This window comes from Tauraco erythrolophus, chromosome 22 (genome assembly GCF_009769465.1).
Source record: "Tauraco erythrolophus isolate bTauEry1 chromosome 22, bTauEry1.pri, whole genome shotgun sequence".
Taxonomy (NCBI): Eukaryota; Metazoa; Chordata; class Aves; order Musophagiformes; family Musophagidae; genus Tauraco; species Tauraco erythrolophus.
In genome coordinates, this window is record NC_141486.1 from 7,877,166 (window position 1) to 7,894,273 (window position 17,108).

General features: G+C 37.6%; 1 protein-coding gene across 1 annotated transcript in view; it reads right to left on the reverse strand.

The window, feature by feature from the left end:
- The window catches only part of AK8 (adenylate kinase 8), a 71,494-nt gene that overhangs the window by 38,630 nt on the left and 15,756 nt on the right, over positions 1-17,108 (reverse strand). The window contains exons 6-10 of the mRNA XM_086625150.1: positions 11,129-11,210; positions 9,432-9,503; positions 8,406-8,606; positions 5,533-5,664; positions 2,980-3,069 (exon numbers count right to left, since the gene is read on the reverse strand). Of these exons, the coding sequence (XP_086481276.1) occupies positions 2,980-3,069; positions 5,533-5,664; positions 8,406-8,606; positions 9,432-9,503; positions 11,129-11,210 (577 nt within the window). The remainder of the gene's footprint in view (positions 1-2,979; positions 3,070-5,532; positions 5,665-8,405; positions 8,607-9,431; positions 9,504-11,128; positions 11,211-17,108) is intronic.

Sequence of the window (17,108 nt, forward strand, 5' to 3'; positions counted from 1 at the left end):
CAGGAAAAAACAATACAAATAATGCTTGTGAATCCTAAAACCAAGAAGAGATCTGAGTTAGGCAACAAGAACAAGAACAGAAGAGACAGTGGACAGCCTCAGTAACTCAATAGTGAGTTAGCTTTGAATAAGCTGGGTTTTGAGGCACTTTATGACACCACAACATACCTTGCTGGCGTATCTTAAATGACTAACTGTTTGCAATCAGTTGTGTCCACAAGAAGGGAAACTACACTGAGCTCAGTCCCCAGGGCAAGCATTTTAAGAATATATGAGGCATGCCCTCAAGATTTTATGGCATTAGTTTCATTTTGACTAGTAATGATTTGAGCATAACATTTCTTGTGGTCTGTCTTTGGTTCCAGGGTATTCTGGGGTAACATCACTTGCATGTTTCCTTGCCCAAAGGAACAACTACGCTTACTTGGTACATAACTAGAAATGCAATGAAAATTTTGAAGTTCTAATTGCTTTTCCAGTTATAACACTGTCTGCTATTGACTAAACTAACTCTATTCCATTGTCATTTTCTTCAAACTGAATGTAGTCAATAATAGTGTGAGAATCTTTCTTTTGGATTAACCTGGTTGTAGCTCCATAGCAAGACAGCAAGGATTCTTTGCTCATCTTTCCTCTTCAGTACACGAAGTTCTTTCATTTTCTGCAAGCCTCTTGTGAGGGCAGTAATGAATTCTTGTTAGTGTTTACAATGTAAATTCATTCTTTGTTATCCCTGGGAGAGGAGGATTAGCAAAATGACAGAACTTATTATTTCTGGTATTGCTATATAATATTTACTTTTATTCAGTCCTTAATTTTGTAGTATGTCCCACCAAAAAAAACCCAACGTGCATACAAGCAAAAACTAAGGGAGAATTTTTTAGCACAATGTACAGAAATACAGTTATGATTCCCATTAACATTCAGAAGCATTGTGCAGCTTTATCCTTGCATGCTATATTAAAAAAAATTAATCTAAATCTGAAATAATTTCTACTTCAGAGGAAGAAAGGAATTACAACTTCAATTTCATTTTCCTGAAATGAAAGCAGCTCCCCTGGACTAAGGATGTGCATATTTTTTGGACTGGCTAAAAATTACAATCTGTGCAATTATTTTACTCTACTGGGAATGCTTTTGGTATCTCCTTTAATGGTTAAGATGAAGTTTATAAAATATACAAAGAGCATTTTTGTAAAGAAAGCTCTTAGAAGACCTATTTTTCAATAAACAGATCATCCAAACTCCCATCTCAGTCATAACTGAAATTTAGAGAGTGAAGCATTTACAGTGGTTGTCCTCTACTTCACAGAAATGAGAATAAAGTAAAATTACAGTAAACACCGAACATTCTGAAATTAATGGATACCAATGAAAAAGCCATGGGCCCAGAGCTTAAAACGATCTCCACATGTGAGTCAGACCACATACACAAGTAGCCACATTCGGGTCAGGCAGACTATACACATGAAGACGTGATTTCCATACATAAGGATCTGGGATGCATTGCAATTAGTACATGCTAAAACCTCTTGTCTTTGAGTTAAATGGCCATTCTGATCAGCAGTGTCTCTAAATCAGAAAACCCTCTCCTAGATCTCTGTGCCGATGTCACAGAGGACCCAGCTTCTCTCTTTCAGGCTGCGGAAAGTTACGCTTCCCATTCCCACGGTTCCCACATAAACTCCTAGTCCCAGCAACATGGTGGCTGCCACAGGAAATTAATGCATTGAACTCACCGAGTTACTCTATTGAGAATAAATGCAGCCCATTCACTGGAGAGGAAGTTTAGAGTTAAAACGTATTACCTCGTGGCTTGATGAAGTGACTGGCAGAGGGACAGGACGCCCAAAGCTGCAGGCTGCCAAAGGTCTCTTTGAAACGCTCAGGAAAGCACCGAATCTCTTGGTACGGTACCAAGGGAACCTCAGTTAATTTTATAGGCTCATGTTTCAGACCTGTGTAATTCAGTCTCAGAATTAAGCTATCGTGCAAAAAAAAAAAAGGGCACTTTCAAGCTTTCCACCTCACCAAATGACTTTCCTTGGCAAAAATAAAAGACAATGAAGATTTCTCTTTGCTCGGAGTCGGGGGGTTTGCTCAAAATTCCATTAATACTGAAGCTTAACTGAGAATTCTCAATCTTCAGCAAGACCGTCCTCCTTATATTTGTATCGTTGGTGGCCATTTGGCTTGTGGCCAGAAACAGGACTGAAAGTTCCTCTTCCAGGCCCTTGTAATTTGGCAAAATAAACATTCTTCCACCCTACTGAAACCCAACTTATCCTTAAGAACTACAATTTTTCATATCCATCACATACGGAGAGCTATCCTTGTGCAAAACAACTAACAAACATGGAAGTTTAAGCTGCTGCCCTAAGGAGCTTACAGTATTTATGATTTATCTGCAATCAGTGCAAAGCCTTCCAAAAGCCAAGTATGCTTAGACATTCTTTGGGGTAGTCCTCTCCTACAACCGAAAACGCTGATAGAAATGAAGTTCAAAGAAACCTTATTTTTAAGTTTAAAATATTTGCTTGAAAGTAGAGGAATCCACAGCAGCATTCCAAAAGTCAAAATCCACAGATAAAAGCAGTCTCTTTATTATAGTTCACTTGAAATAAAAACAAAACACAATTACTGCTTTAAATAACAGTTTAAATATTTTAAAATTATACACCTATATCAGAATTGTGATTTTGATTTAGAGATAAAAACATGGAATTCAAATCTTGGAATGTGTACAAGAAATCTGAACTTGACCGGAACAGTGAAATTTGCTTTGAAGATATTGAATAGCTTAGAAATCTAACTTCTGTTATGCAGTGCTGCAAATTCCACGTAATTAACAGACTTAATCAACTTCCGTATCACTCTGATGTAACTCAGATTAGAATCTGACCAAGAGAAATTCCCTCACAATTTATTTTTCACCACAAATTTGTAACTACAGTGTAATGAGACAACAACGTGCCCTACCTGGGTATCCATTGTCAATATAAGGTTTAACGAGTTCTCCAAGTTTTGTCTTCTCTGCAACAGCTTCCTTTAGCAGTTGCCCACAGCAAACTAACAGGAAGGAAGAACAAAAAAGACACAAGGTTAAATTTTAAAAAGGAAGCAACAAAGAAGAGAAAAAAACCCCAGAAGCTGCATACTGGAATAAGGTCACTGAATAAAATAAAAGTTGCAGGGTTTTTGGGCTTGTTGTTAGGATATTTTTTTTTCCTTGGCCAAGCAGAGTAAAAAGCAAAGAGACTGAGCAGGGGAGAATACTGAATAAAAAAGAATACATTTGGCAAAGAACATATTAAAAACAGAGATACAGAGAAAGATATTAATCAAATATGTTTCGGAAATAATAACTCAAGGGATTGCTAGCGGTTTTCACTTTCTATAAACTTATAATTACTGAATAAAGTTACACCTGCTGAACAGCATCTGAACCGCACTGCTGGAGGTGCAGGGTAATACGCAGCTCAAGGAAGTAACTCCCTGGATCATTTAATGATCATGTAAGAATTATATTTTAAAAACTGTGCTAATGCAATACTACCATTGACTTCAAATACTCGGAACACCAGGAGATGCAGATGTGGAGTTTTAGTCAGGACAGCTGTACACGAAATACTGCTGCTTTGGTAGCACCTTCTGACCAAAGTGATGGAGTCTTGCTGCCCCACGCGAGTTAGACACAACAGTCCTGCCCCGTGTTTTGCAGAGAGGGAACTAAGGCATGGAGGGGTTACACAACATCACAACTAATACGTATACACCTAAATTCAATCCAATTCATGAGACTATTTAAACACAGGATTAAATTTTTAAGCCTGTGCTTCAATCCCAATGGCCTAATTGGAAATTAAGTATATGCTGAATGCTATTCTGAAAAATTATGGTCTTCCGACTCTGTTTTCAATACTTACTTCTTCCAATATTTGGTTTACAGTATACTTGAAACAAAATTCAACATACGGGTAAAGCAGTGGTAATGGTGTTTAGTAAAAAGAGCTGCAACTCTCTCATATAGCAGTTACTTTAAAAAAAATGCAAATTTTGACCTAGATGAAAACACTACCAAACTTGCAGTTTTAGAAATAAAGTTCAAAAAAAATATTCAGAAACATGAGAACAAGATAATTCTTAATACATTCAAACATGTTTTATTTTTCATTGATTGCACAATTATTAAAAATATAGCTTTGAATAAATCTACAAATATTTATTTTGAATATGAAATTATAAAACACGGCAATAATAAAATAACCGATAGGACAAACGTCGTATCAATTTTACTTGTACTCATCAGTATTGTAATATAGATTTTAAAATAATTTAAATTTACCTTTATCGAGTTCACTGGATATAATTTTAGTCATATTCACATTTTTTTAAAAACACTGAAATAATAGTAAAGATTTAAAACACAAAAATACTAAACCTAGAACCCCAAACTGATAGGTAGGCAGTGTCAAAGCTGTTTCTGTGCCTTTAATGGAACTGCACAATCTCGCCATTCGTTGGAACAATTATATGGGAAGCACATGGCTTTTTCTGAAGGTTCAAGTTCAAACATCAAAAAATTTATTTATTTTCTGAGCAGATCAACTAAACCTGTAATTGAAAAAAGTACTGCTCAGGCCTTGGAGTTATTATTCACATGCAAAGTCAAATCCAGGTTCAATAAAATCTTATGACTTCACCAGGAGTTCAGGGAACCAGCCAGCTGGCACATCACTACGGACAACTGAGGGAGTTCCACGAATTCAGGAATACCCCAAAGATCAAAAAATCACTACCTCCTTAATTCTGCTTGTTTTGGTGCACATTGAAAGAATACTAATGAAACAAACTTGCATTTTACTTAACAAAGACGATATGACCAATCAGCAAATTTTACAGATATCAGACATTTGTTTAAAAAACTTTATGGCTATTCCACTGTTAGAAGACATTATACAACATGGACACATGATCCTATCACCAAGCTGTGCATTCATACCACAGGACTTTTTAACATGAGCATACTAACCATGGACAAGCCTCGGATGGAATTTTCTGGGCCTCCTTCACAAAGGAATGAGAATGCACTTTTAAATAATTGCTTCCTTTCCTAATTCCTTACTTCAGATGCACAGAACCTGAGTCTTCATTAAAGTTCAGACTAAATTCTATTTTAAAAGTGTCCCAATTTTGGTCAGACAGCTGAAACTGCAAAGACATTGCTCATGATCCACTGATCCACAGAATTCAGAGCATGACAGGAATCTAACATGGAAAAGTACTGATGTAAAGGGTATAAAAAATGATGACTAAAAAAATGTTAGAGTTGGTTTGTCACAGAATATAGGCTCTATTGGCTTATATTTCTTCATTGAAATACTTTTCACTTCCCTCAAAAATTTGACATCCACAGCAATGGACAAACACAGAAATTTTATGAGCAAGTAAGAAAGACAGACAGCAAAAGACAAATGATCAAAAAGAGTGAAAGAGGGAATTGAGCAAAGTGCATATTTACTGAGAACTTACTGTTGACAACACTGTATTTCTGAGCTATTAGTGCTGCCTGCAGGCTCTTCCCACTGCCTGGGGGTCCACAAAAGAGAATCCGTGGTGTAAAGGGGGCAGCTGATCGGTGCCGGGTTTGGACAAAGGTAAGAACTAGAACATGGGAGAAAGGCAAGACATACAGTTTATATTCTATTTCAAAAAAAAAAACCCACAAAAAAAAACCCCACACACCACAATATAAACATTGATTAATTTTGATGCTTTATTTTATCACTGAAACATCTAGACACTCCAACCAAAATCAGGACTCTGATAAAACTGTCACGTCAGCAACTTGCACTGAGAGGCACTTTAGAAATCTTACTATCGTTATGCTCCAATACTTTCTTTCATCAGTAGATGTCAAACCATTTTAAAGAGCAGATTCAATTAATAATTGCTCTTTTACTATGTTGTTTTTAGCAGAAGTAATTTTTGCTTGATAGGTACAATTTTACCCTGCAAATTATAGAGGGATATAATTACATTCAATACTCTCTGCAGTTTCTGAACAAATATTTAAGTGTAAAAACTCAAGATGTTAAATTAGTATGACATTTATCCAGCTGTGTGTGTGTGATTAACAGACTCTTAATTACAATATTATAGACTTGTAGCATAGGATGTCACAACACATAACTGAGTATGACTTTATTTTTTTGTCCATCATTTTTGCATAACATGTAAAGGCTATTTGAGCTTCTCTGTCCAATTCAGTCTGTTTTTTGGACATCAGTCTTCTACGTTTTGTATTGCATAAGAAATATTCCATTCAGGTCAATCTACAGATTATAAGAGCTTTGAAAAGACCACAGAACACGCGAAGCATCATCAACGTTGCTGCATTACAGAGATCTAAACTTTGTTAGAATCTCAAAAGAGAACCTGATAGATCACCAAGAAGCTAAAAGAAGACACAGCTTGGCAGTTGAGGACAAACTAGCATCCTAATCAGACAAAGTCAAACACTCTAACTCCCCACGCCCCTTTCACGGCTAACACTAGTGAGGGGAGCAGCCCAAGCATCAGCACAAGCTGTGCCAGCTTTCCAGGGATCATAGATTCAAACACCAAGGCCAAATTTCAAGCCACTGCATCCTGATTGCCGTTGTTACCCACGATTAAAGTGGCATGGGCACACCTACACACACGTTGATTTCCTCTGTAATTGCAAGGGATACAATTAAGTGTTAGCCCAGACATCTTCTGTTCAAATAAAAGAGTCCTTGTAATAAAATGGTATTTCAGTCTAACAAACATAACAGGCTTATACATTAATGTTTCTATTAATCATAAGCCCACACTAAAAAAAAACACAAAAGGCTTGATGGAGAACATCATAAAGACCAGTATTTTAACTAGCACTGTTAACACACTGCTGTATCAAATGAATAATTTTCCTGAGGACTCTCTGCTAGACACCTTGGTATCATAATAACATCTTTCTGTGATAAAGAAGCATCTCCAGTAAACTCCAGCCCTGCTATTTCTAGCTAATGAACCTGAAGTATTGAGAAACCAACTCAAAGTGCAACCACGCAGGATCGTATACGTCTTTCTCCCGCACCACAGGCTGTACTGGGATGCTACACCATACGACGAATTTGATGTCATATATCCTAGCATACATTAGCAGTAATTCCATCCCAATTTAAGAGTGTACACAATTTTATAATTGTATGAAACAATCCATAATAATACTGATGAGAGATCTTCGTTTTTAACTCTATCTGTAGCAATACTTAACAACAGACCTGGAAAGCTATAACAGAAAATAGTATGTTTGCTGCATAACTTCCTAAACACCAAGCATCAGCTACCCGAGGAGTGCTCTAGTTATTCTGCACATTTTCCATAACCCAGTGTATTGAAAAGCACAAACATTACAGGCAAAGCACCCTGCTTACAAATGATGCTTAATTTGCAGTAAATAACCAAGTTAATTAGGAGTAATGATCCCCTAGACAGTCTCCACATCTAATTATTCTTTAAAAAAAAATATCTGGCTGCTTGATGCACTGCAGAAAAAAGATCTAGAGAGGATTTTTTCATTCCGGTTTTCAATTTATCTCACTACATTATTAATTAATAATAATTAATATTCAGGCACTCACATTTTTATTTACAATTCAAGGCATGAATTCTTTATGAATGATGATATGAACTTTTAAATTTAATTAAGTAATTTAGAGGTAATTAATGTGTAAATTCGGAATATAAACTTCCTACTTGTTTATCTTAAAAGTGCAGCACTCGTTAATAAAAAAAAGACCTTTTTGAGATGCAAAATTACAGGGATATAACAGATCATCTACAGGCTGACAGCTACAAAGTACATTATCAATTGTTCTTCCTGGCAGTTTCCTTATTCTCTTCTTGAAGGATCAACATTAAAACTCAGATTGCATTACAGTCAAGCAAAGGCAAACAAGAATTGTTGAACAGAAAATCTACCAGCACAAACAGCTTTTAAATAATGAAATGTTACTGGCTTTGAACTACTCCTGCTTCTTGTTATCAGACTTGTGGAAGGTACTAGCCCTTTGGGAGATTAACAACTGAGCCACAACGCAGCCTTTTAGCAGAGACTCTTGCAGAAATAACTGTGACATTTGCTCTACTGAGTCAGCTGCTCCTTGGCAGGACTGTGGAACTAAGACTTTCCAGTTATCTGCACTTTAGTCCCTTAAAATAATTACTAGGAGCAGCCTAAGTGCTCTACTAGAGAGAAAACAACTCAGCTGGGAGCCATCTGTGTTGACTAATTCTACAAACTGTATCTAATGGCTAGGAACTACCTTTCAAATAAGAGTTTATCAACTACCAGATTTGCCATAAAGGTACACATTTACCCTGTGATAGGACATCCACGCAAGGCTGGTCTGCATTGATCGATTTCAAAATTTTTTGGTAGATCTGGAAAACCTCAGGGAAGTTTCTGTGATATTCCAGCAGTTTCGTTGACATCTCCTGTTCAGAGAGATCTTCTGGTTCCACCAAACGCTGCTGTACCAGCGGATCGCTTGGCCAGTCGAAGGTCGTATGGTACACCTCTAGAAGTCAGACACTGATTAGGAACTAAGAGGATGATTTAATAGGCCTTGCTCAGCTCCAGAAGGCTTCCTAAACAAAATCACAACCTATCTTTAGGCTTAGATTGGTGGCACAAGCGATGATCTGTGCACTTCCCTCGTTACTTGTACTGACAGCTGACTACTACTCTGCAGATGCACAGAGAGGAAGTGGCCAAGGTAACTGCCCACCCATGTAGCCAAGACAGCAGGACGAGTAAAAACCAGGAACGAGGGACAGCTCTCCAAATTCTCAGTCTTAACCTTAAACAAGGACTTCTATAGGCAAACCTCCTTCATAGCAAACAAAATCCATTTCTTTAGTTAAGAATGTCCCTCCTAATTCCACTCCTAAAACAAGGAATGTGATTTTTTAATTGACCAATGTCAGGATTTTATTTTGTGACGAGTGATTGATAATGACACTCAACAGACAATACAGAGCTAAGCCTATTTGACAGTCATTTAATGGAAGATCCCTAAAAGCATACCTGCTCCTCAGAAAAAAAACAGGATCTAGCAAAGATGCACAGCAAAATGCAATTTTACCTTCACATATGCTGTACTGCCATAGCCTACTGTTCACAGGCTCAATATCAAGCGTTACATTTTCCCATATTTTATTGGCACAGAAAATAATGTAACGTCAAGAAATACCTTTTCCAAACAGTTTAAATTTATAATTAGAAATTCCTACTAGTTCTTACATGGATATCATTTAAATTTTAATCCCACTGGTATTACAATGTTTCTGAGACCAAGCAACACTCCAGTTTCTAGTGGAGACCAGGAAGAAACATACTGCACCTTCTGTGACGGGATCAAGCCTTTTCCCACTGTTCCTCTCAATCAGCACAGTGTCTGGAGCACAAAGCACAACTAGGTACCAAAAAAAAAAAAAAAAGAAGAAAAAAGAAAAAAGTGTAGCTTTTGTTAGTTACTTGTTTTATTTCCCATAACTGTTTAGATGTGTCCTAGTATTAAAGATGGATGAACGTATTTCAAGCACGTTTGCCTCATTCTCCATTCCCAGTATTCTACCTGCAAATACTTTACTTCACTTTTAATGAGAATTTTTCTCCACCTCCTATACAGTACAGCGGGATAAAATATAAATTAATCCAGTCCAGTACCCATGAGTACTGCCTGTCCCCATCATCCATACCAATTAACAAGGTTCTCCCTCATTTACATTGTATCTGGAGCCTAGGATAGAAGTACCCCCAGATCACTCAAGACTATCTTCTATGCCACAATTACTTTCCACTCAGGTACTTCAGTAGTTGAGACCAGGGAAACTTATTTTTTTTGATAACTTCACAGAAAAGTGTTCAAACTTGATTAGAAAGCATGAAAAGATGGAGAATCTGTCAGTTCCCTTGGTTGCTTTCGGCTAATCATCTTCAGTTAAACACTGTAATTTAATTACTATTTTCAGTGCATTGATTACAGGTTTCAAACAAGCTGTTCTTACGACTTTCTTCTCTGAATCAAATACCTCTTTCAGTTGATTTTCTCCCTATTGAGGTACTCATACACTGTAAATCTCATCTCCTCTCAATCTTCTTTTTGATTAACTAGACAGACTGAGCTTTAAGATTCTCATTCAGGTCTTGGTTACACAGATATAATTGTGAGCAAAACTCAACTTCAGATGTTATTAGCTATATTAAAAATACATGCAAGTACTAGACATTAAACATTTTTGCCTAACTCTATAGCAGTGATTCTGAATTCTTCATTAACAGTTGAATTTCATCCAAATCAAATCCAAAGTGACAATTCATCAAGTTCACTAACATTCCAGCAAGTTCACTATCCACTGCCAAGCTCTACATTTATCCTTTTACGCTGTATTCCACGCAATCATAACAGTTTCTTACATTCTGCGTAGGTTCTCTACCCATATTAATGTGGGACAACTGGCTGCTTCTAGATGGCAAAGGCAGCTGTCAAGGTCTTGTCTATCAGCACTTTGCTGTAAGTATAAAGATAAATGTTCCCCTCAAATCAAGCCAGAATCCACCCATACTCTGGAAGGTCAAGCTTAAAATCATGATGTTTCTGCTTCACTTAGTGGAGTAAAGCTTGTTAAGTTTCCATTCTCTAAATCAACAGAAGGACAAATTTGTTTTTAGTACATGAGGAATTGTTTTGGTTGGAGGATTTCTAGAGATTGAAATCACAGAAAATTTGGACTCACTCCTAGGACAGAAGCAGAAGCTGCTTGGAGACACTTGCTGGAGTGGTCTTTTTTTCTTTTTTTTTTAACAGAAAATATTACAGAACTCTAACTTGTAAGGGCTCACGTGTGAACGATAGGATTTCAAATCTCACAGGATACCTCAAGTTTTTGAATGAAGCTGAACCATACTGAAATATTCTGCTGTCTGGTGATTCTGATGTCTTCAGTATCAGTATTGAATTCATCAAGGATTTTTGGGGAGAAACAATTCTAGTCTTTCCTACTGGATGCAATCACACACAAAACTTGTACTGCTTACCAACATGCCTAGGAATGATGCCAGATGACTGCAGCATCCATGCCTGTTCCTGATTTTCAGGGAAACCTTCCAAAATCCATCCCTATCGAACAAAAGCATGAAACAGTTATTGATCCTGGAAGAGAAAATGCAAAAATTAGCACTACATATCAGTGCTATTTGCACAAAAATCACCTCATTCTGATGTCACAACAGCACAGTATTTGTTATGGATGCTTGTGAGAGAAGAAAGCAAACATGGAGCACTGATATTTTTGTGAAATGGCATGCACTAAAACCACTGCCACAGAGCAATGGGAACTTAGGTATTGTAGCAATGATTATTTTCATGTTTCAATCTTAAAAAAAAAAAAATATAAACTTCTATCTTGAATAAAAACAACCCAAACCAATTTCTACAGTTTTGAAATATTCAAAAGGATACCAGCCCACACTGTGTATAAAAAAAGAGGCTAAACAAATCTAAAGACAGACTTAATGCCAAGAACACCGAGGAAAATATGCATGCTTTCATTATTTTCTTAAATTATACAGGAAAACTCACAGTAATGGAACCAGCATTCCCAAAGCTAATGAAGCAACAGAGCAAAAGAAAGAAGAAAGAAAAAAGAGCCTTTTGCTCCCTTAAGTCCTTGTTATAGCCAGCTAAGTGTTGGATTGAGCATCTTTAAAAAAACATTTACAGATCTGTGAAATACCGTAGGAGAGCTGCAGCCTCACTCAGTTTCTGGGTGATGCAGTATTTGAAATCTAATCCACTTCCCAGTCTCAAGCCTGAATCTTCTAAACTTTGTCTAATTTATCTGTTAGTTGCTTAAACACACACATCCTTGGTCACTATATCCTATGCTTCAGAATAACTCTGTGACACTGCAATAAATCTGGAAACCACCTTTGTACTGAAATAAAGGTGATATTTTAATATTGCACTAGCTAGCAATCATTATCATCTCCCACATAAATTTCAAGCTCTGTCACTATGGGGTCCAAAGGTTTTAGAAATATTTCAGGCAAACATATCTCCATGACTTCTGTAGGAGGAAATTGAGACATTCCAATTATACAAGAAAATAGACTATTTAAAATTCCTTAATCAGTCTGGTTTCAGGAACATGTCATCCTGCTGATACCTGTAGAAAAGAAGAGACTCAAGTAACTGCAAGCCATTTTTGCCACTCTCAGTGTTTGCTTTATCGAATTAGAATGAACTCCTGGCTAAGGTCACACAGGTGCCAAGAAATCAATTTATCCCTCGGGACTCGCAGGAGCCAAGGCTGCACAATATTTTTAGCAGTATGCTAGGAACTTCAGCACTAGTTCTGAATATATTGTGCCTGTACTATACATACACACACATATAGGCTCAGATCCTCTTCTAGGGAGAAATGGCATCAGAGGTCTGAAGCCAATAAATCTATGCCAATTTACACAGACTACAAACCTGGCTCATTTTCTTCACTGCAAGTGCAACACTTTTGGAAACTAAAACAAAACAAACAACAAAAACCCCACAGAACCATTGCTCCTGATGTCACTATAGCTTATTGTTCAAAATCACATACTGAGCAATAAGTAGCAAACACAATATTGTATTTTAACAACATACAGCAAACTTCAAGAGGTTTATGTACAAATTTCAAAGGTCCTTAAAACAGGCAATAAGCAATTTTATAGCTAAAAGTTTTTGCAATGTAAGATCACATAGCTCAATAAATAGCTTCCTGCAACAAATACGTTTCAAGGCATTAAACAAATGCAAAATAAACACACACTACAAAAATAGTTAGCATTTTGGATCTTATTTCCAAAGGTCTCCGAGTTCCAGGGTATCAGTCAGTCCCTAATTAGAATACATTATCCATCTACTTGACACTTCAGTGAAATGTCTATTCCACCACAGAGCTGCAGCTTTGTTCAGAACAGGTTTATTGATATTCTGCTGCATTCCCTCTCCATACCCCCAGTGGCTTGGTTCTGTTTTATCACACATCAAAAAGGCCGTATGCTCAGGGCACCCCATGCACAGCTCAGAGCTGGAGGTCTGAACAGCTGCAAGTAGTATGGTATCACAGGAGGGACAAGCTCCAAGCAGATGTCACAGATGAAAAAAAAAAAAAGAGTTAAAAAAAAAAAAAAAGAATGAGTAAAAAGAGTGTGGCTTGGGAACGAAGCAAGAGGAAGCAAGACACAGCAGAGCAAGACCTGACTTAAAACATGCCTATCATGCTTTATGCAAACACTGGTCTTTTTTGCCCTCCTGACTATCATTAAAGTGTAATTAGTAACTTCACATGGTAAATTTGTTTCTTTAAGAAGCCATCTATTTTTTGTTCTTGATGGCAGTAACCTTACATCCAGGCTTGGATTGTACCTTATCACATCAAGGGTGGAACAAAGGCTAAAAATGAGCAATTTCACGGTGCTTTTACTCTGTGGTCACTGTTCCCTCTCCTTCAGCTGGAAACCTCAATCCTTTCCCACATGATGACTGCTGTAAATACAGCATTCTCTGGTTCCCTGAATGCTGGGTGAAGTGCTCCTTGCACCATGACGTGCTGAAAATCAGCAACAAGGAGGTACTTTCAAAGCCATCACTTTCCTCTCCAGATTTACAGAACCTGGAGAAAAGGAAATGCTCAAGGTCATTCCCAAATGTAAATCTCATTCCTTTGCTGACTACTCTCAGCTATAATACCAAGCCTACATACTTTCACACTTTCCACCCCAGTAACGATGACTTGGGTATTCAGTTCTCCCTTGTTATTTGACCTGCACAGCCTCAACTTTTTTTTTTTTTTTAAATTACAGAATCCAAAATTGACATTGCTTTAGAATAATGAAAAGGGATAGCATAAAAAAATAATGCTGAATTATGTAGAACGTCTGAAAAATCTCGGCCACAAGCATAAAGATCAAAGGTCATGATTACTGCTGCCTGTAGGAAAACAGGTCATCACAACAGTCTTTCCAAATCAGCATTCAGTACTTTTTCAAAAGAATTACATGCCTTTAACTTCCATCTGAAGAAAGAGGACAGACAATAATCCAAAAAAATAGCATCAGCATGGATCTAAAATTCTGAGATTTTCAGAAAACAGCGGGATGAGGAGAGCAGTAGAAATATTGCCAACCCAACTCTTGCAGTCCACCAACGCTACCAGTATGGATGAAGGAAGAAGCTCCAACTTTACCAAATTTCCCATTAGAAAGAAACCTTTTATTCCCCACATTATTTTTGTAGGTTGAGAAAGCTGAAGAGCTACTAAAAAAAACCCTCATTCTTCTTGGAAATCAAAAAAGATGGTAAATAGACAGATCCTCACTATCCTTGCATGGAGTTTCACAGAGACAACATGAAGATCCCTATCTGCCAAGGTCAGACCAAAAAGAACCAGTAGCTCTGTCTGCCTTCCCTTTCTAGAACAGCCAGCTATCCTTCCGAACAGTTTAATACCAACCAGAAGTGATTCTGCCACTACTCATGTGAGCCACTGGCCTGAGCTTAGTTTCCACATGGTCCTAAGACATGAGTAAGGTTGCTCAGCTCACGCTCTCACAAATTCATCATGTAGCAATCTCTTCAACAGCCTTCCCAGGTTCCATAAATTCCCTCGGCAACACCAGCAGTCAGAGGTGCCGTAGCCAACATGTACTAACCCTGTAAGATGAAAAGTCTTCATATCAGCTTCACAAGTCCCAGGTTCTAACATAATGCTTGCCATAAGTTTTCTGCGTACACTGGAACACCTACCTGTCTGATCCCTTGCAGCCCCAACTACATTTGTATTAGAAGAACACACAACACAGAGTCTCAGCAGAGCTGTTGATCAATAAAAACATTCTCCTTAGAGAATGCCTGTGACATCAATAAAACTGTGAGTGTCAAAACAATAGCACAAAAAATTCTGTATGCCTACTGTCAGTGGGATGAAAGCTGTGCAATTAATGCCAAGCCAATGACACCGCAAGGAGAAATAAAACAAACAGCTGGTGGTACTATGGTCCAACATACTGCTCCTAATCTATTAACAGGAAAAAAATGCTGACTCATGCTTTGAGAGAAACGGCATAAATCTGTTGAATGAAGTACAAAATCCACAGCATTGATTCTATTTCCAATCACACAAGGAAAATATTGCAATTAAGATGTATAGATCCCCTTTCAAATGGAAAAGGCATACACAATGTGAGGAAGTTTTAGTGACCACGAATTACTATCCATTAATTAAAAGATTCTTAATAACCATCACAACTTTGAAAAGTCAGATATGTGTTTTTCCTAAAAATGACTGAAACCTTAACTAGACCAATAACATCCACTCCATTCCAGCTGAATGTCAGGGAAGCTTTACAAAGGGTTTTTTCCCCCTGGTTCTGTAACACATCCAGCACTGATTCAGTGTTGCTGGTGATAACAGAAGGAACATAAAATGTAGGCAAAAAAACTATGCAGCTGTTGGCATTTCAACCATCTCGTCACCTTACTCAGAGTTTACATGACCTAATACTTAACACAACAGTCACTGAGAGACCCTTCCCTTATGCTATCAAAAGAACTAGAACCATGCCAACAATTATAGAAAGCATGGGGCAAAAAAAGCACAGGGTGGATGCAGCCTTTGGAGAGCAATGGGTTTTGCTTACACATTGATGGTTAGTAACACTCACTTTAACAATATCACAACAAACACGGGAAAAATTACCTGCTGAAAACATACCTTCTTTTCATCAAAGAGACTTACATAAAAAAATAAGCACATTGGAGAGGTTTTAGAGCTACTGTTAGAACAGCCCTGAACTGAAGAGTTATTCACCTGCTTGCCATTTTACAGCAATTACTGCCATCCAACAGCTCTCCTCCAAATAGCATTAGAGGACAGATTGCCCCAGCAACTACTACCTTTGAGAGATCATGTGAGAAAACATTTAACCCAAACTATTGCAAACACCAGGGGAACCCTGGCGTCTTCCCTATCCTACCTGCTAACCACTAGCAGCACAGCCAGAGCAGCTGTTAGTGTTAAGCTGAGGGGAGCTGTGTTTGGGGACTGAAACCAGCCCAAAGCCTAGCAGCTAGCAGTCAGAAAAGTAGTTTTTTGGGTTCATCATCTTTCTAACTTACTTTCATTTCTACAGGTTTAAAGATATTTTAAACATAGTCACTGGAGGAGAAGTTTCACTTCAGATAGATGTTCCACATCTTGCCACGAAGACCAGGTAGTAAATCATACCATCACCTGACTTGCTGTATATCCATGGTATCTCATTGCACTACGTACATAAAAAATTTTGACATTCACAGTCTTTTTTTGCTGCTCATTTGCTAGTATATCCAGAGCTGACAATACTGGTTTCTCAAGGGTTCCTCAGCTACACTCTTTAATTCAAAATGCCACAAAACCGAACAAGATGGTACACCACATGCATGTCTTTGAACAGGTTCTCCTGCAAATTGAAAGGCCTAACTCCTCTGTGAATTGAGTACAGATAAACAAATACATTAAATACTACCAGATATTGGATCTGGAGTGCTAAATGATAAATAAATAAAATAGCTCAGCTAAAAAGACCCTGAAGAGAAACCGGACAGACCCATGTAATTCAAGCGCAGTGATCGGCAATGCAGAAGTTTAATTCTACTTTGCAAATTGAAAATCAATAGATCAATTATAGAGTAACGTGTACAGTATTTTGTAGAGAAAAATTGATAACTTTTAGGTTTTCTGCCAATCTCTTTTCTCCTTTCTTTCTAAGGATCCAAAAATCATTGTTCCAATCTCCCAGATGATGAAACATGGAGCAAGAAACACAGGATCCTAAACCAGACAAAAAATGGTCCATTTGGAAAAGAAAGGGAGGGAGTCATGTCCTTATACATAATGAACCAAAAATTCTTCCACCGTCTTCCCAGGCCTCGATCGTATCAGTGGAGAAAGGGAACTCCACGAGAAACAATGGCAAGATTTTGGAAGAAAATCAT